This window comes from Vigna unguiculata, chromosome 11 (genome assembly GCF_004118075.2).
Source record: "Vigna unguiculata cultivar IT97K-499-35 chromosome 11, ASM411807v1, whole genome shotgun sequence".
NCBI classification, from domain to species: domain Eukaryota; kingdom Viridiplantae; phylum Streptophyta; class Magnoliopsida; order Fabales; family Fabaceae; genus Vigna; species Vigna unguiculata.
In genome coordinates this window covers 23437471-23458704 of record NC_040289.1, presented here as the reverse complement: position 1 = coordinate 23458704, position 21234 = coordinate 23437471, and the positions used below count along the sequence as shown (strand labels likewise).

General features: G+C 31.7%; 1 protein-coding gene across 1 annotated transcript; it reads left to right on the top strand.

The window, feature by feature from the left end:
- Positions 1-11838: 11838 nt before the first annotated feature.
- LOC114168794 (disease resistance protein RPP2B-like) lies at positions 11839-14358 on the top strand. The gene is made up of 4 exons (XM_028053746.1): positions 11839-12068; positions 12159-12440; positions 12705-13475; positions 13555-14358. Exons 1-4 carry the CDS (start codon positions 11847-11849, stop codon positions 14122-14124), a joined length of 1845 nt encoding a protein of 614 aa, XP_027909547.1. The 5' UTR covers positions 11839-11846; the 3' UTR covers positions 14125-14358.
- Positions 14359-21234: the final 6876 nt, after the last annotated feature.

Sequence of the window (21234 nt, the reverse complement as noted above, 5' to 3'; positions counted from 1 at the left end):
TCTCGAAATGCCACTGTATGTATTTATTTTTTGTGTTCATAGTACCATTTTTTAATATGCAGGCTGTCTAGTTGTTAATTTTATTTGTCGACATGCACTTTAGGATGGAGAACTTCAAACTTCAAATGCATCAACTAATGAAATTTTGAATGGTCAAAGGGATACCGCAACCAATATGGTTAGTTTTCTTTTCATAATTACATCTTGTTATGGTATTAAATGGAAATAATTAATTACCCTTTTACCATGGCCAGATTTATGATGTCCAGTGCACAGGCTTTTTATCACTTTTAACATCAATAGAAAGTAATCAACAAGTTATTGGTCCAGAACATATCATTAGGTATGCTACAGTACAAAGATGTTTAATTTTTCCTTATATTTATGATAGCTTAATATTGTAATTGTTTTTTTTTCAGGAACTAGTATCAACAACCAACGACATTTTTTGGATCATTTGGGATGATCAACATGGCATAACCAAACACCTTTTGTTATTAGAGTTTGTGTTTGTCAATGACATGTTTATTTATTCACATGGTCAAAGTATTTGTACTGAGTACTATTTATGACGTTCAACTTCAGAAGTAGTGATTAATATTATTCACAGTTTTCATTGTCACCATTTTGGATTGAAGACTCACAATATAGTTGTTCACAAAAAGGTGTACAACCCTGACATTTTATTAGAATCATATTATCAAAATTTATAATCATGTTCAAGTCATGATGTTCCTCATTTAATTTAATTCATTGACTCCAAACTCAGGGATACCAACCAATTTATTATCAGTTACCTGGTAAGAAAAATATAAAGTGGGTACACACTTATATGAAAGTCGGTCATCACTAAATAAACTGCATGTAACCTTAATATATAACCACAAATTGAATCCATAACAGAACTAATTGTTATAACCATAATTTACAAAATTGATTCTAGTCATTGTCACCCTAAACAATGTATAAAGGAGTGCAACTAACAATTCATTTGCACGTCATCCATATCTAAAAAGACCTAAAAGTTACGCTATTAATTAACACTAAAATATTGACATTTCTATTTCTTTAAATATGGTTTAAATATTTCAAGGACAACCTCCCTATGCTTATTTTCTGGGTGAAGAATCCAATCACAAATGTACTACTGCCTGAATTGTTGTAGATCCTCCTGCCACCAAAGAATAACTACTTAATTACAAGTTCATATCAAAATAACTTTATGCAACTTAAATGTAAACAGTTCCAAGGGTATTATACTCACATCAGTATAAGCCGGCATGCTTTTCCCATCAAATCTTTTGGCGTCGTCCCACATCTCAAGATACTTCAACACCATAATACCACAATCATGCCTGGAAGTGGTTACCAAAGCATTTAATGACAACTTCCTAATTACGTAAGAAACTTGTATGAATAGGCCACTGAATTAAATTTGTGCTTACAAATTTGGCTGTTCAGGAACGTCTTCAATGTGGACTTCATATGTTGGCTTCAATTGTTTTTGTCATTTAAGAAGAGACAAAAAAGGTGTTCCACATTTTGTACCTATAACAGATATAAATCAAACCTAAATATTGTCAACACAATAAACATGAGTAATGGAAATTTATAATGTCACACATGGACTTACCACGTGACTATCAATTTGTTTTCACCTTCGACATTTGTGTGCAAGTGAATCTAAGACAAAGAACTATTTCGTTTGACAATTAAAAGCATAACACCACCAATGTTCAGCATAAATCATTGGGGCAAACAACTGAATAGAAGTAACATTAACAAACACATTTCATTTTGTAACAAAATATAACAACATTTAACAACTAAGGATACTCACAAAATCTGATGTTATTATATCCTGCACTGAAACCAAATCACGTGTCAAGTAATGCTTGTAGCCATCTAGACACCACACATGTCTATTCACCTTTCTTTTGTTACAATCAAGGATAACTGCATTCTGAACCACAACACATGTCAATACTTATACATCAATTTAAGCATAAATATTAAAAGCAAAAAAAAAAACTTATTGTATAAAAAGGACTAAATATAACCCTGCTAATCTTCCCGGTTAGCCTTTTTTGTTTATACATGAAGTCGTAGCCTGCAAACATTATAAACACAAAAACAATAATTATATCATTACATGGTTTTAGTAACAATATAAATATAAACTTAAGTTTCATAATTTATCATGTTATCAATCCAACCACGAGGATGAAAACATTGACAATCATCACTCCTTAATATTTGACCATTCACATCAACATAAATAGATATGAAAAGTCAAAAGCAGCAACTTAAAGTATTAACTATTAGTGTGTGTTCACGTTGAATACATTATTAATCAAAATAGCATACCTGGTACAAACAGCAGTAGTCACATCCTTATACAATTTAGCCATATCTATAAATAGTGTACTAGTTTGACCTTCAGTGTTAGGCTTAATAGCTTTGTTATCTCCATTATGGTCGGATTTTGAAGCATCATTTCTTTCTAAGATGTGATCAAGCTGGGGAGAGTCCTTCTGGTCATCTTCCTCACACTGCTGAGGTTGCTGACTCTTTTTCTGGTGTGAAGGATAACCCTGACCTTCATCACACTTCCTTTGCTCAGAAGGACAACCCTCTTCTTCATAAACATCATTTCCTTTAGCTGCACAGAAGTCAGGTTCAGGAGCATCAAAAAATTCATCACGCATCTTCTTTATCTGTTCTTTCATGTCTAGAATTATCCATTCATGTTTTTCAAATTTTTCTTCCAAATCCACTTGCTCTTTGGAATGAGAAACACCCTGAATGCCATCATTTTTAACAATGTATTGGTCCTCAATATGAACGACATTTTGCACTATTGGGTTGTTCTTCTCCTCTGCACTAAGGGCCCAACCAAACACAATCTACAAATAAAAAAAATTGTTTTTAAACACATTTCGTAATAAAACCAAATTTAACCAAACATATACAAAGAAGACAACTCAAATAAAACCTTATTCTTTTCAAAAGCAGACTCAATATTAGGTGTCCTAATCTTCACCGAGGGCCACCGCAGAAATCTTGGGAATTGAACCTCACCCTTTACATCTTCTAAGCTAAGACGACAAGCAGCCCAAACCTATAACAATGTTAAACAAATCAAAAAATTATAATAATGCATTAGGAAAATAAAGCTTATGAAAGCAAAAATTACCTGAAAAACTACAACAAATCCGGCTAAGTTAAGGCTACGAGTATTTATCTTTTCTCGTACAACCTTACATCCACGATTGAGTGCAGAGATAAAAAAACTATGAATTGACTCTGCCCAGTTATAGTCGCTTAAGTTGTCAAGGTTGTCTAAGACTTTGAAAGGCATATTGCTCACTGTCCTAGAGGTCCTAGGAAAATAAAATACAGTAAAACAAAGTAACAAGTACAACCTACAAGCATTGTCTACATCATCATCACTAACCACTAAGTTCTTAATCTTGTTAATTATGTCTCGCAAGGTGATTGGTTTCTTCTCAAACAGTGAACCTACTACCCCACTTACATCAACATCAAATTCAACACATTTAGCAACCATACTAAGACCTAGGCATATACAAACATCATAAACCGATAACCCCACCAAATGCTGACTTACACGAATGTATTCCCCTTGTGGAACCCATCTATGCAAAACTTCCCTCAACAAAGGACAATTTATTTCCAATGCGTTGTCCACCTCCAAACACCATCTAAATGGTGTTGCCTGAATCCACTTACGGTAGGTGTCTTTTAGTACATTGTTTACTTCAACAATGTACTTGCTTTCGCACCTATGCACAATTCGCACCTATAACACCATGAAAAGAATATTATTTATTATAAATTATAAAAAAAATTAAATCACTTAATGATTCCAAATATACCTGATCAGCATTTTTCACCACCTTCGTCTTCTTCCCTTTATTGCCTACTTCCGGACTACATTTGCGTTGACGTTTACTGGACATCTTACTTAAAATTCCTAAATAACATACCAAGTTCATTGAAATTCATCAAACACATATCTACAAAGGAGTAAATATAACTGAAAATTGATCACATGCACCAAAGTAAATCACCTCATAAACAATTATTGACTGCTATAACAAGAAAGATAATAAAATTGATTCAATAGATGATTGCAAAAAATGTAGCACAGGTCATCACTTGGGTGCACAAAAGTCATCACCAACAAATCAGACATCTTTAACCCACTTATTACAAATCAACACATATTAACCAAAGTCATTCACCCCAAAAACACGTATTGACTGCTATAGTATGAGTTCAAAAAATTGAGTCAAACCACATTGTTGCAAAAAATGTTGTACAGGTCATCACTTATTTGCACACAAGTCATCACACAAAAAATAAGACAGATTTAATCAACCTATTCAGAAAACTAGTACTTGGTTGAACAATGAACAATCAACAATCAACCTACAAATTGTTAGTAAAAAAATTAAAAATTGAAACAAAATAAAAATATAGGAATCAAATTGCTTATCATTTGCTGATTGAAATGTTGGGTTTGGGATTGCTTCCAAATTTTGACACTTACAATTTAGTGGAGAGTCTTTTGAGAGAACATGGTAGGTTGGATCTGTGTGTTAAATTGGATAGAAAATTAGAGAATCAGAGATTGCAGAAGTTGTGTAGAGGAGGTGAACTAGATGCTGCTTATTAGAAAGTGAAATCAATGCTGGAAAAGGGTATTCCTTTGTTAGCTTATGCTACAAACATTTTTGAACAAATGTTTCAGAAGTGTGGCAAGCTAAAATCAGTAGTCAGTTATTGGAGAATACTGAAACATTTCATAAGGTTGAGGAGATTGACAAAACATGAATATTTAGAGCAACAAAATTCAAATCTGTTACTGTTGGAAGTTGGAAGAATTTAGGTTTTATAATGATACTTATATTTTACCATAACTTTTTCCCTCAATCTTAGTTTCAGTTTGTATGTATCTTCTAAAACAACTTCGACTAATTTCAGTTTGTATTGTATCTTAGGGTTTGTTTTAGTGCATCAAAAATATTGTGCATCAAGATAATTGTTAAGATATATTATGTCTTCATCACAATAATTTTTTTATCATCCCCTAAATCAGTAGAACGAACGAAATCTTTGATTCTTGCATCTTTAAGACTCTGAAGGTCTAAATTCCTCCTTTTTAGACCAACCCTCATCAACCCATCATCAGAAGTTGCAAAAGTCAACGATCCTAACCAAGCCCAAACACACATAACAACCAGCAGACACTTCAAACCCATTCTTACAACTCATCTGGTTCAACATGTTCAATAAACTTTAGAAGATGCAATATAAAAGCAACATATTAATCACAATAATCAGATAATCTTTTCCCTTTTCAGTTCTGCTAACAATTTCAATAGTTTGACTAAAGTAAACAGCAGAATGTTAAAAACCCCCGAGTTCATTTAAATGCCAGCCATATACGAAACAAAGACAATTCTAAACAAAAGCAGAAAAAGAAAATCATGATAATATCCTTTGAATTAGCATCAGAAACAAACCACAACAATTTCAAGGTTCACAGATTGGTGAATGCAGGTATAATATGATAGAACAAGGGCAAATATGCCACCAATTTTTCTCTCTTTGGCTAAATCAAGATCCAACAGAAGAAATGGGTGGTGAGATAGTCTTTGGTGGTATTGACTACATGCGTTTTAGAGGTGAACACACATATGTTCCCCTTTCTCAAAAGGGTTATTAGCAGGTACAGCATATTTGTAATTTCATCCATGGCTATTATCATCTAAGAATTATCTTGATGCACTAAAACAAACCCTAAGACAACAAATAGAAAAAAAATCGTCATACCTACAATCTCCTACAAACCCCGTCCTTTGTAGAACTGTGACCTTTGAAAACAGTGGTTGAACAATGGAGGAGACACTTCGTCACAACTCCCTTTCACAGCAAACGCCCTCCCTGTCATAGCAAATGCCCGTCGTCAATAAAACCCTAACGTCAACAAACCTCTTCGTCAACAAACCCCGTCGTCCACAAACCCTAAGCCTTTCGAGGTTTAGCCGACACAGAGATTCTGCCACACTGTGCTATCTTCTGCTATCTTCCTTCACCAAATGAACCACTCCAAAAACCGTTGTCGTTGCCGGTGACAAGAGAACCTACGACTGCGACCACAAAAGGGGGTGAGAAGAGAAAATACCAGTGAGCGCGGGGGAGAAAGGAAAGAATATTCAAATTTTCGACCAAAAAACCCTTCGCCATCTACAACCACTCCTTGCCGGTGAGAAGAAAAACGGCGATTGTGCGGAGAGAAGAGGGTCAAAAGTTTCTTTTCAACTGAGTGCGCGGAAGAAGGAGAAAAGAGAAACGGTTCAACTCCTCCACTAAAAGCCACGTCTGAAGTAAAATGCTTTAGTAAAATTATTTTTAATTTAAAAAATAAAATTCACCTGTGCATGCCACCTCATGGAGTCAAATAAGGGGTCAAAATATAGAGTCAAGATATCATTTTCCTTTGAATTAATTATGTGTTTTTCTTTTGTGGGTCATTGAAAAAGTTGCCTTTTGTATACCTTGAATTATATTATTAATAGATACCAAACAAAATAAATAAAATAGAAAGTAAAAAATAAGGGGAGCTAATAAATCTGGCAAAAAAATAATTAAAATATGGTTCATGAATTGATGCAATAATTCCAAAAATGAAGTACAAGGACCGTATAATCCCATTATTCCACAACTAACTTACTCTAAAGTAGTACGCAAAGCAATCTTGACACGAGAATTTCATATTAATGGTTAACTAAATTCGTCTGATAGATGAAAGAAGCCATGCAATGACCCTTTTTTATGAAATCCGTACACCAGTACGTAGGTGTTGTCCACATTCGGAGCAATAACCTACAAGGTGTCACATTTTGATTATGCAAAATGGACATGGTAATATTATTTCTATAGATGGACATGGTAATATTATTTCTATAAAATCATCTGACAAATCGTTGGAAAGGAATGATCTTCTTCATGCAAGAACCTACAAAGTAAAAAATTTCATGGTATTTAACCTATATTTGTGGCGTTTACATGGGCATTATTTTTATTGCATCTTTGCTTCTTCTTCTTTTTTCCTGTTTTCGATTAGGGAAGGGAATGTTGGAAATGCAAAGATGGGAGACACTAACACAACCTTGTGTGATGTCGAAAATGCATGCATATGTGTGCTTGTGTATATATGATACTGACATTTGTCCATTTCCAGAAATATTATTAATGACAATAATCTGGATATACTAAACCATATATGTAAAAAAGAATATATATAACCCAACATAACCCTTGTTATTAGAATCGGACAAAGTCAAATTATATTAGTAGAGGTTAAGAAATACCTCTCCATCATCAAATTAGGCACGGTAAGTAGTAATCTGCATATCAGTAATATAATTGTTGGGTATATATTAAACTTAAATGCATGAGTCGTCAGAATCCTATAGGTAGTTAGTGAATTAACTTATTGGTAGTTAATAGGATAATTGTTTATAGTCTTTTATTGCTGTTTATAACTTTTTTTAGTACAACAGTTAGGAAAATGTGAATTTGTAAATTGTATTGATGATTGCATGAAATAAAAAAACTACAAGAGGCGAATCAAGTTTTTTAACAATATGAAAAGAGTTATTCTCTACAAAGTGGTATCATTACTAAAAATTCTCTGTATGGGAATTTTTTTTGTAATTTTTTTAATTGGATTTTAATTGGCAAGTAATGTAAGTCCCACTTTATTTTCTGCCCCTATTTTTAAAGGTTCACCCTAATCAGTTGGGCCTAAAGGTTGGCCCATAGGGTGCCAAGGCCCCTAAAGCAGCCAGTCAAGGTCCTTCATTCTGCACTCACTTTCCAAAATCAGTGTTCTCACTCTTACCTTTATTCTTCACAGAAACTCTGCTAGGGCTTAATACCACCATGGTCAAGCTAGTTCGAACTCATTCCTTCTTCACGTAAGCTATCCCTCATCACGTACTTCCATTTTTCTAGCATTGTTGTCTTGTTTCCAACAAGGGTCCCTCTTGGTAACCTAGTTTTCCTCTGTTCTACCATTTTTTCCAGCTTAGTAAGTTGTTTCCAGAGTTGTGGTGCTCACTGTTTGGGTATACGAGTCTTTTGGCTAGCTCTTTCCAGGTAAGGGAAGCTAGAAATTTTTTATGCTTTTATAAATAATGTGCTTATTTTGGTTCTGTTAGGTGCTCTTGATGATTTGATGTGCTTTTGATGGTGTGAAAATAATTTGTGTATTGTTTATGGATGGAATTTTGGCTTTACATGCGTGAGAGCAGGTGAGATTTGCTATGCTCGCCTAAGCAAGCTATTTCTCGCCCAAACGGGAAGCTCTCGTCTAAGCGAGGAGCTCTCGCCTAAGCGAGCATGGTAGTAACTCGCCCCATTTAGTTTTGAGTGATCGCCTGAGCGAAGGCCTCTCGCTTGAGCGAGATGGGCTAGCTTGAGCGAGAACTCGAAGTACTCTCTATTTTAAATCTCGCTTAAGCGAAAGCTTTTCGCTTGAGCGAGAGACCCTATCGCCTGAGCGATAGCTCCTTAGCTTGAGCGAGATTGACAGCACAGTTGTTTAAATGTTTGTATGCTTCCATGATTGATTTGTTCACCCTTTTAAAGCATGAAATATGATGCCAACGTTTTATACAATGTGCTTGTGTTTTCTTAAATTTTTGTTGTTTGGGATTTTGTGTTTTTACATGTTGAAACCAATGAAAAGTTGTCAGTTTAGCTTAAGCGATAGATTTTAGCTTAAGCGAGATCAGTCTAGCTTAAGCGAGAATTTCTAGCTTAAGCGAGACCAGTCTAGCTTAAGCGAGATCAGTCTAGCTTAAGCGAGAATAGCTGCAGAATTTTAATTCCTTACTTTAACTTGAACTTGTAGATTGATTCAATTACTTTTAAAAGCATGAGTTGGTCGAATGGGTATGAGTAGAATGGTTTATGGTCTGTGATTGATAAGTTTAACATGACCTTGTGTGACTTGTATGAGATGATTGGTAATCAAAGTGGCATGGTGTCGGTATGAATTACACTTCTATATTCATGGATTGGGAAGGATGATTTGGAATGGATTCAACATGGAACATGTATGAGGATGGATTATAAAGGTTGGCATGAGATTTATAAGCATGATAAATATTACATGATTGTTTGAATATGAGTGGTATGTTGTCAGTACCTAATTCCATGAGCCTCCGGGTGAGATCTCATGGTGGCGCTTCAGTGGTCGGGACGTAATTCCATGACCCTTGTTAGTAGGAGTTCATGGTGGTGCCCCATCTATATAATTTGGTAAGGATTCAAGGTAAGGTTGCATCCTGACACTCTAAAGAGTCAGTTAGTCTCGCTTAGAGCGGACTGACTCTTGTGGTGAGAGTAGTAGGAGGCCTGAAACTCATTAAGGGCTAACCTTGTATGTGGGGGATTGAGACATTGTAACACTTGTAACACTTAGCTCGGGGGTGAGCAGAGAAATCCACCACAAGTGCAAGCATCCGCTGAATCCGACTAAATTATATGTATCCGAATGAGTCGAGTCTGAGTCTTAGTGTATTGTTTGAAAGGTCATAACATGTTTGGATGAGATATACTGATTGGAATGTGAAATAGCATGTAACTGTATGATAAACTATTTTATACTCTAGCTTACCCTTTTGCTTGTTTGATTGCTTGTGTGTGGTTCTTCTCCTTTTGCGATGATCATCAATTTATTGATGTGAACAGATGCGAGGAACACCCGAGGTCAACAGGGAGGTGATGGTTCCGCTGTGTAGCCCATCTGCGCTGGATTCTACTGTCTTGGGCTTTCTCATTGGGCTATGGCCCATGTACTATTTTTTCCTTTAGTACTTTAATAGCTACTGTCAAGTTCTTGTATTATACTTTGTATCTGGCATCGTGGTGTGTCTTGGTTTCTTCTAGTTTTTTTGGATATTGTAAGGAGTAGTGGTTTAACTCCCAGATTTGTTTCTTCTACTCTATATGTGTGGCATTTCATTTAAATTAAGGATATTATTTAAATGGGGTGTTACATGTAACTTCTTCGTGGGTAATTATTTCCTACAAAATTATAAAATTCGTAAGTATTTTCTACAATATTTATTACAAAAAGTTTTTTTTATAAAATATTTTGCAAAAAAAATGACAATAATTTCCTACAAATCTTTTTCATAACAAAATTTATAAGTATTTTCTAAAAAAAAAAATCAAAAAAAAATTGGCAGAAATATGAGTTTTTTTAGTAGTGTATTCACATTCAGTTGGCTTTAGTGTATGAGTGGAAGAAAATAGAGAGCTTAAGTGTTTGAAAAAGGCACTCCAAAAAAATTACAATTCTTTTAAATGAAAGAAAAAAAAAATAGGCAACAAAAATCCTAACTATGATTTGTCTCCCACATTAAGTTCAACAATTATTCTCAATGAAATTATCTTGGAGAGAAGATAGAAAATTTATTGACTTGTGACTCTAGTGTATATCAAAATTTATTTTCTATAATTTATAGGGTACAAGTCACTTTGTACACATTTATTTATTTTATAATTTATTTTTAGTAAAAAAAAAATATATATATATATATATATATATTTTAAAAATTTTAATAAATAAGTTTTGCAGTGAAAACTTATATATAAAGTACGGAGACAATAAGTCCAGGGGGTTGCCACCATTCATTTTCTCAAGCGTTGTGTTTAAAATGCAACAGTTGTTAATGTTTCAAACAAAATGTATCATCTTTGGATGCCGGTTTGGACTAACCGTACTAGAGTAGATTCAGTTGATTCTGTTCTGTTCCAGCTTTAGTTGGTCCTTTGTGAAGTAATAAAATATAGGAAAAAACAGAGAAATGGTAATTAAAGATACTAAGATCGTTTGCATTTGCCAAATAGAAATGCAGATTTTTTGTTCAATTGCTTTTTATTCTAAAGCAAACGCATGATAGTTTGTCGAAATTAATACATATTCTAGGAATAATTTGAGTGTGGAATCGGAAAAAAAAAAAAACTGCCACTCTACCAAAAATTTGTTAGTGGAAGTCGTTTTTGGTACTTAAATTCTTTATTTCAGAGGTGAATACAGTCTTAACTGAAAATATCACTTTATTTTGAGTAAAATTAATCCTAGATTATAGACGATATCTCAGGGTTGTTTAACTCTTCATGTGTCCTTTGCATCTTCACAGTTCGTCTAGTCTTCCAAGCAAACATGTTTATTTTTTCTTTGAGCTCTTTACGTATGTAGTGAATGAAAGACTCTGTCATTCTCAACTCAAGAGACTTCCTTTTAATTCACACTTATCAATTTCACAGATCAATACAAGTTTGACATTATTTGTTATTTTCAAAAATGTTCAAATAAGAAAGAACAGTTAAAGAGTAAAAAGGAAGAAGATGATATTTTCTTTAGTAAATACATGCATGCATGTATGTATTTATACATCTTTCACTTCTCTACACGAGACTGAGAAATAGAATATATATTTTTGTTTTTGTTTTTATGGTGTCCCTTGCACATAATTCAGCTAATAAAGTAGTCATATTATTGGTACGTTAGAAGTAAGTAGATGCTCTTTTATAATTTCGTTATCTCAAATACTTTTTAAAATGGCGGAGTATTTCAAGCAGTTATGTGCATATTATAAAACAACTATGATTGCCGACACTAACGTATATATATAGTTCATTACATTTATTTTATAATAATTTCAAGGAAACTCTGAAAGAAATCCGACGCATGTGTTGCAGTATTTTAAAAATAATAACACACTTGGGAGCCAACAATGAAGAAACTTCTAGACTATCGACAATTTTATCCTGACATTGGTATGAAAGTTTTGATTGAGAAATCACTCATAAGTTGTACACGTCAGTATATTCAAATGCACGACTTGTTGAGAGAGTTGGGTAAGAGTATTGTCCGAGAAAAATCACCCAAAGAACCAAGAAAGTGGAACAGGTTGTGGAGCTACAAGGATCTCCAAAAGGTCATGAAAGTAAATAAGGTAATAGAATTTAGCTCACCATTCTTAAGAAATTTATAAATTATCAAAAAATAATAATGTAATGATTTTTTCCTCTATAAAATGCTTCAGGAATCCGAAAATGTTGAAGCTATAGTTATTGATCAACATCCAGACGAGTTTCTACTAAGTAGATTAAGAGTGGATGCTCTCTCAAAAATGAATCACCTTGAGTTGCTCGTTCTAAACAATGTGAACTGTTTTGGAACTCTCAATTATATATCTAATGAACTGAAATATCTATATTGGAGTAACTTTTCTTGGATGTCTTTGCCATCAACTTTCCATCTAGATCAACTTGTAGAATTGATCCTGCCTCATAGCAATATCAAAAAATTATGGGAAGGCAAAAAGGTACTATATATATCTGATTTTTAAATTGCTTTGTCTCAAAAACAACATCCCAGATTTTCTTAATTTTATTTTGGAGAGGTAATATTTTTTTTTCATATTTTTAATAAGTTTAAATGATCAATTATTCAACTTACTTTTTCAAAAAAAATAGTAAAGGTTAACTTTTTTTTTTCATTTAATCTCCTAGCTGCAAATAAAAGAAATTATTATGTTTTTCCCTTTTAATGGAAAACCTAAATATCCTTACCTATGTTTCACTTACAGTGTTTGCCTAATTTGAAAACGTTGGATCTCAGTCACTCCAGAAATCTTGTTGGGTTGCCAAACTTTAGTGAGATTCCACATCTTACGAAACTTATTCTTGAAGGATGTATACAAATAATGCAGATTGATCCATCTATTGATATTCTAAAAGAACTTGATCATTTGAATTTGAGGAATTGTAAAAATCTCGTTCTTAATCTGAATATCCTTTTTGGGATTAGTTCTCTTGGGAGCTTAAATGTCTCTGGCTGTTCAAAATTACTTAATAGTAAGATGTTAATGGAGCCAAGGAACACAGAGCATTTGGAGAAAGCTGATAAAAATAAAAATATTATCCAATTGCCAACATCCTCTGTATACAAACTTCTAATGTTGCCTTTCCATTTTTTCTACCCTTTGGAAGCTGAAGATTCACTTGGTCTGTTAATGTCTTCTTTTTCTTTTTCTGCCCCGTGTTTGTTTGAACTTGATATAAGCTTCTGCGGTCTACTTCGAATCCCAGATGAAATTGGGAACTTACGTAGTTTGGCAAAACTAAAGTTGGGGGGAAACAAATTTGTGACACTACCAAGCACCATCAAGCAACTTTCAAATCTTCAAAGTTTCAACTTAGAACACTGCAAACAGCTGAAATATTTGCCTGAGCTTCCAACAATAACAGGAAAAAATGGCAGATACCCTATGGGATTATACGTTTTTGATTGCCCCAAGTTGAGTGATATGGAACACTGTTATAGCATGGTTTTTCCTTGGATGACACAAACTCTTAAGGTGATGACTCCATTCTTTCTTTCGTTTCTCATTTTTCTTGTGTACACTCTTTATGTATGACTAAATTTGCTTTAATCAGGTTTACTTGCAACCTACTGTTTCGCCAGCTAGGATGGAAATTGTTACTCCTGGAAGTCAAATTCCAAAGTGGTTCAACAAACAGTATTCAACAAGATCAGTAAGAATGGACCCATCTGCTATTATAGATGACCCAAATTGGATAGGTGTTGCCATTTGCGTTCTATTTGTCACACACCAAGATCCTATGAATTTGGGTGAAATATATGGTCATCCTTACCGTGGTATTGAATACGGTTTCAATAATGTCTTTCATTTGTCAAAATATTATTTAGTAGTTCCAATACATTTCAAGAATGATTTGGTGACAATTGGATTAGATCACTTGTTGACAGTCTTTTGCTGTCGGCAAGAATTCATTCATCTTCTAGGCAGACATCCAAATACCATGCATGATCTTCACAGCATTGAATTCGAAACTTCGATTCGAAGTCCTAAAGGTTTACGTGTTGTGGTGAAGAATTGCGGGTATCGTTGGGTATTTCAGGAGGATCTTCAACAACTAAACTCAAACATGTTTTTCGGCGAAAATTCCTCATATCGAACGAGGAAGCTTCTAACAATTGATTAACCACGGAGAGCTTTCTGCCTAAAAATTTCTTCCCAACCACCATTCCATAAAAAAATCTCAAGTCAGGTAAATTTAATACACAAATAATTACTTGGATAATACCCAGTTTGGGGTTAATGTATCAATGCGGTCTATCATGTTAAATTCTCACATATGACGTTTAGAATGTGGTGATGTGACAGTGGAGAAGAGATACGTGTCAAATGAGAACAAATTGGTGTGTAAAAACATAACTGTAGACGTGGTTTTCTTCTATTAAGGGAGACTTTTGAAGTTGTGCCCTGATTAGTGAATTGGGTGTGCGTTGTCTTTTTCCTTTCCTTTTCAATTTGTTCTTGATCCCCAAAGAGGTGGTGGTGGTTGTTGAATTCTACAATCTCTCGCAATGAAGGGTGTTCATGTTCTTCGTGGGGTTCACAGAAGTAGAGCGTCTCCTCCCCTTGTGGTTTAATTAGAGGCTTGAGTGAATGACCAATGTGATAATATGGGAAGGTTTGTAAGATCCGGGAAAATTAAATAAATAAATAAATATTTATTTAATAAATGTGAGCAGGAATCTCTAAGTTAATTAATATAGAGAGAAAGAAGATAAGAAATAATACTAGTTTAAATGGTTGAGAGTACTTGACTATTATGGAGGTCTTGGATTAAAGTCCCATGTATGTCATTTATGTGTTAATTTAATTGTTTTATTGTTTGGTATGTATGCTTGATCGTAGAACATGATGATATAAGCATAGATAAGTATGAATTACTAAGAAATATGAATTGGTTGGTTGGTTATGCATTGGCTTGATAATTGTGTGATTGTAGGTTCCAACCTTAGCGAAAACCAAATAATTATTTTTACTTGTGTAATCTTGAATGGCCATTAACTCTAGTTAATGGAATTTTTGTTATTTTTTATAATTTTATTTCTTTTTGGATGGAAAGAGAAAGGAGAGTGAACTGAGGGAGTGTAATCTTAAATGGCCATTAACTCTAGTTAATGGGATTTTTGTTTTTCTTTATATAATTTTATTTATTTTTGGATCGAAAGAGAGAAGAGAGTGAACTAAAGGGTGAAATTTGCATACCAGCTGAATGAGGGTTAGAAGAACGTTGTTCTAGTGATCTAAAGAGTGCAAAGAGGGCTAGAGAGGGTTCTTATGGATAGAGATAAAAGAAAGGACGATTTTGGATCAATGAGGGAGCCTAAGAGCACTCTTGGAGCAAGGAAACTAGGTTAGGGGAGTTGCAATTGTATTTTGATTTGATTTGTTGTTATTACATGATAGAATGGATGCATGAGTGCTCATTTTCAAAGCCATCAGGCGATTCATGTTGAACAAACCTAGTTTCTAGGTTTCTGCTATGAACTGTAACGTCTTAACCGAAAATTACTTATTTAAAATAAAAAAAAGATAATATATGAATAACCTCATTTATTTATAATTTATTTTCCCAAAACGCGGGAAAATTTAAAACTGTTTCAACACGTCAATTTAAAATAAATTCATACAGCGTTCCATTATCTCAATTATAGATAAATCATGATATCTGCACCTTGCAATCCAAAGTTGTTGTAACATCCTTACTTTTAATAAATTGTATTATTTATTTTAAATAAAACACTTAGAAAATCTTCTACTTTTACTAATTTTTCTTATTTTATTATGATGTAATTTAAATATTAAAAATATATTTTATCATGATGTAGTTTTTACTTATTGAAAATAACAATAAGAATAAAACAAAACTAATAAAATATGTGTATATATATATATATATTAAAAAAAATAGGGTTAAGTATGTTTTTAGTCCCTGAACTTTGGCCCAAAATTGGAATTCGTCCCTGGTCAAAACTTTGATAAATTTTGGTCCCTAAACTTTAAAAATGAATGAATATGGTGCTTTTAACCCAATTTTGTTAACCTTTTTTTTAGGTTTCGAACGCATTTCTCAGTAAATATTAGAGTTGTTTACGTTGTTTGACACATTCTCGACTCAATATTCACTGAGAAAGCCGTTCGAAACCTAAAAAAAGTTAACAAAATTGGGTTAAAATATTCAAAGTTTAGGGACCAAAATTTATCAAAGTTTCGACCATGGACGAATTCCAATTTTGGATCAAAGTTCAGGGATTAAAAACATACTTAACCCAAAAAAATATTAGGTAAAAATATATTAATTAAAAAATTATTAAATAGGTGTGTGTATTAAAAAAAATCTTCTAAAGAGATAAGAAGAAAAAAAATAGAAAAGAAAAAGAAAAGAAAAAGAAAAACAAAGAAAAGAAAAGAAAAGAAATAAAAAGAAAAAGAAAGAAGATAAGGAAATTTAAAGGAGTTTTATCTTAATACATGGAAGATAAGAATAATTAGAAGTGATAACCTTATATTTCATGCATCCATTCATTACTTGGACAAGTTGGCACATGCATGGCTTGGAAATGGATGAAAGAAAGATGACCTAAGATTACTTCATCCACATGTATTACATGGATTACTTTGGAAGGTTTTGGCTTACCTTTCATTAATAAAAGGAATCTTATCCTAACCTATAAATACATGAAAGAAATGTAGAGAGAGTGAAGGTGAGTTATGTAAGAAAGTGAGAAAGAAAGGAGAGAAAGAAAGAAAAGAGAGAAAGAGAAAGAGAAAATAGAGAGAGAAAGTTTAGAGCAAAAGATTCAAAGAGATTCTAGTCCTCTTCAAATTCTATTAGTGTGCCCTTCAATCAAACAAGGTAAGGGGGAGTGAGGTTAAACTTTTTTTTACATTAATCTTGATAAACTCATGGGTGTTATATTAATCTCTTATTTTTTTTGAATCATATATTATTTTATTTACTTCCATTTAACTTATTTTCATTTACTATCCTCTTATATTTATTTAATTTATCTGTACTGATTTGTTCCTTTATTTTATTTAATTTATCTTCAGTTATGCACTAATCTTGTCTATTTAATTTATCTCTCAGTTATGTACTAGTCCTAGTCTTGTTTATTTAATTTATTTTATTTAATCCCTAGTTATTTACTAGTCATATTTATTTATTTTATTTAATCTTCAGTTATGCACAAGTTCTATTTATTTATTTTATTTAAATTATCTCCAGTTATGCATTGGTCCTACTTATTTATTTTAGGGTTAAATGTGTTTTTGGTCCCTCAAGTTTAAGTGAATTTTGGAATTAGTCCTTCTTCGAAACTTTATACCAATTTAATCCTTCATCTTTAGAAATGTGCGGATTTAGTCCTTCTTACCAAATTTTGTTAAGTTTATTTGACATTTTAAACACATTTTATGATAATATTTGAGTTAACATTGAAGCGAAAATGTGTCAAACAATGTAAATAATTCAAATATTATCATGAAATGCGCTTGAAACGTTAGATAAACTTAACAAAATTTGGTTAAAAGGACTAAATTCACACATTTTTAAAGATGAAGAACTAAATTGGTATAAAGTTTTGAAGAGGGACTAATTCCAAATTTCACTGAAACTTAAGGGACCAAAAACATATTTAATCCTTTATTTTATTTTATTTATCTTCAGTTATGCATTGGTCATGTTTATTTATTTTATTTAATTAGTCCTATTTATTTATTTTATTTTATTTATCTTCAGTTATGCACTGGTCCTATTTATTTATTTTATTTTATTTACCTTTAGTTAAGTATTGGTCTTGTTTATTTATTATTTTATTTAATCTCTAGTAATGTACTAGTCCTATTTATTTATTTTATTTTATTTATCTTCAGTTATGCACTGATCATGTTTATTTATTTTATTTAATTTATCTCTAGTTATGAACCAGTCTTTTTAATTTATTTAATTTAATATATCTCCAGTTACGCACTAGTCCTGTTTAATTTATATTTTTATTATTATATTTATTTATAACATTCTAATCATTATCTAATTATTTATTTAAATTTTTTGCTTTGATTCTTATTTTATGATCATTTTATAATTAAAAAATAAATAAATGAATGTAAAGTAAAAGTAAATATAATTTTATTCAGTGAGTTTGGATAGAAGAAAATTACATGTACATTTTATTTTATTTTATACTTTATGTATAGTTTATACAATGACATGATTTGATAAGAAGATGACAGTAGATAAAGGAGAAATGTCTAGTTATGTATCGTGTGAAAACCCTGTCTTTAATGAAATGGAGAAAAAAAAAAGAACTCGAGGAACCAACGTCAAAGACTATGAGATCCTAGGACCTTTTTCTATTTTTTTTAGCATCGTCTAAGATATTAACTATGTGCGGAGGTTGAGAGAAATGGGAAGAGAATCTAGATTGTGGGAGTATAAGAAGGATGTAGTTGAGTACTGGTAACATATAACAAATTATTTTGAAAGATAACTTTTCTTACTTTTCCTAATTTTAATTTTATTTCTTTCTTTAGTAGAATATATATATATATATATATATATATATATATATATATCTTTTTTTTATTTGTTTTTTATATACTTATTAGTCTAATATTTTTTTTAACACAATATTTTTATAGTTTTTTTACCGTTATCTTTTTTCCATTTTTTTATAAATTCAAAATTATTTTATAAAACTATTTTGGTTATTTAAAAATTATTTTTTTATTTTCAATTTATTATTGTTATTTTTTATTCTTATTCTTAATCATAAAAGTTATTTTTTATGTTTTTTTGTATTTGTCTTTTAAAAACTCATTTTCACTATAAAAGTATTTGTCTTGTCTTTTTCTATTTTGTTTACTTTTCTATTTAAAAAAATGTTTAGTTATGTTATATTATATATTTAAATTAGTTGTCTAAGAAATAAGAAAAATAAAATTATTGTTAATAAAAAATATTTTTTTTTTATTTTATTTATTATTTAGTTACCCAGACGAAATTGGGTGTTGACAATTGTGGAACTTGTTACATGGAGTAGACGATTTTTCAAGTGGTGTTGCTTAGTGTTGGAGCAGGGCTAGTATGGGGATGTCATAGAGACTATTATATCATTGTTTTCTTTGTATTTCTGATACTTTACTTTATGAATGGGAGACATGGAACCTTTGAGGATTTATTGTATTTTGAACTTTGACGCGTTAATGAAATTTAAAAATTTTCACGCGCTTTGGAAAAAAGGTTTATTTATATATTGATGATTTATGTCTATGTAAGATTTAAATTCTATTTAAATAAGTAATATTCGACTAGAATGTTACAAGGTTGTTATGTTGAGAGTGGCTAAAACAATTGAGAATGGTGGAAAAGGAATTTTGGGGTTACCCTAACTTCAATGTCAAATTTTTTATTTTAATTTCATTTTTATTAAAGTTGTAATGCTATCCTTTTCGCAATCATTGTTTTGTTTTCATAGAGGAATTGTGCTTTGTTGGTTTTTGTAAGCAGCGGAGTGATGTCAATGAGCTATTTAAAGGATGGAATTACTTCAAATGGTTCAATGAAGATAATGACGACGAAAAAGATGCTATCATTGGGAGACAAAGGAGAAAGATATACGAAAAAGAAAGTCATTTATGGTTTCTGAAAAATGCGTTAAGTTTTGAAGTGGGATTATACTTTTCTTGGATTTGATTAATGTAATATTAGTTTGGAAGTTGCTACAAATCCCATGAAGTGTTGTAAAAGTCAGTCCTGTAGTGAGTAGGAAGGTATGTATTTGGTTGTTTGTTTTTGTAATGAATTGTTATTGAACAAATGAGAAGTTTTAGTAACAGTGTTGAATGGTTGGACTTGTTTGAGTCAATTACAGTAAACCATGATTGATAAAGAAGATAAGGTGGGCATATGAGGAGATGAATTATATAAGTTAACTCTACACTTGTTTGACTAATATTGTTCAATTAATAAGTTGTTTGAGTAATGTCCATAAAAGCATAACTCATAAGCAATATAAGGTGCATAATAAAGGTGTTTATTTATTCCCAATTGGACCAAGACCAATGCGTAATAGGTTAAAATATCTTTTTGGTCCCAATTTTCGTCAAGTTTTTTCAAATAAGTCCTAATTTTGGTTTTGTGTTCAAATAGGTCCCAATTTTCGTTAATTTTGTTCAATAGGGTCATTTTTTGCTAATACCGTTTATATCATTAACGGTCATGAACAGTGACCGCCACGTGTCACTTCGTGGTTTTTTTGAAATTTTTTATTTTTAATTTTTATTTATTTTTAATATTTTTTAAAATTTTTTTAAAATTTTTCTTAAATTGACACGTGTCAACTCAGGAGCGTGCCACATGTCATTTCGTGGTTTTTTTGAATTTTTTATTTTATTTTTTTGAATTTTTTTTGAATTTTTTTAAATGTCCACGTGTCAACCCAATAGTGTGCCACGTGTCAAAGTCAATATTCTATATTCAATTTGGTCCCTATATTTGTTATTTTTATTCAATTTGGTCCCAAATTTTGTTAACATTAACCAATTTGGTCCCTATCGAAGATGTGACCAAATTTAATTTTTATATCAAAGTTATAATGATGTAAATTTTAATATATTATATAAAAATATTTAACAAAAATTGTGAATTTTAATATAAAAATTAAATTTGGTTTTAATTTGGAGAGGGACCAAATTGGTTAATGTTAACAAAAATTGGGACCTAATTGAACAAAAATAACAAATATAGGGACCAAATTGAATTTAGAACATTGAGTTTGACACGTTGCACGCTACTGGATTGACACGTGGACATTTATAAAAATTTAAAAAAATTTAAAAAAATTCAAAAAAAAATACGAAGTGACACGTGGCACACTCCTACGTTGACACGTGTACATTTTAAAAAAAATTAAAAAAATTAAAATAAATAAAAATAAAAAAATTCAAAAAAACCACGAAGTGACATGTGGCAGTCACTGTTCATGGTCGTTAATGATTTAAACGGTGTTAGCAAAAAAAGACCCAATTGAACAAACTTGACGAAAATTGGGACTTATTTGAACATAAAACTAAAATTAGGACTTACTTGAAAAAATTTGATGAAAATTGGGACCAAAAAGGTATTTTAACCTGCGTAATATATTGGTGAAAACACAGATGAATGAAATTCTAAATGGATTGAATCATATACGTAATCTTACGCTCAAAAGGTAACGACTCGAAGAGGCAAAAGTGA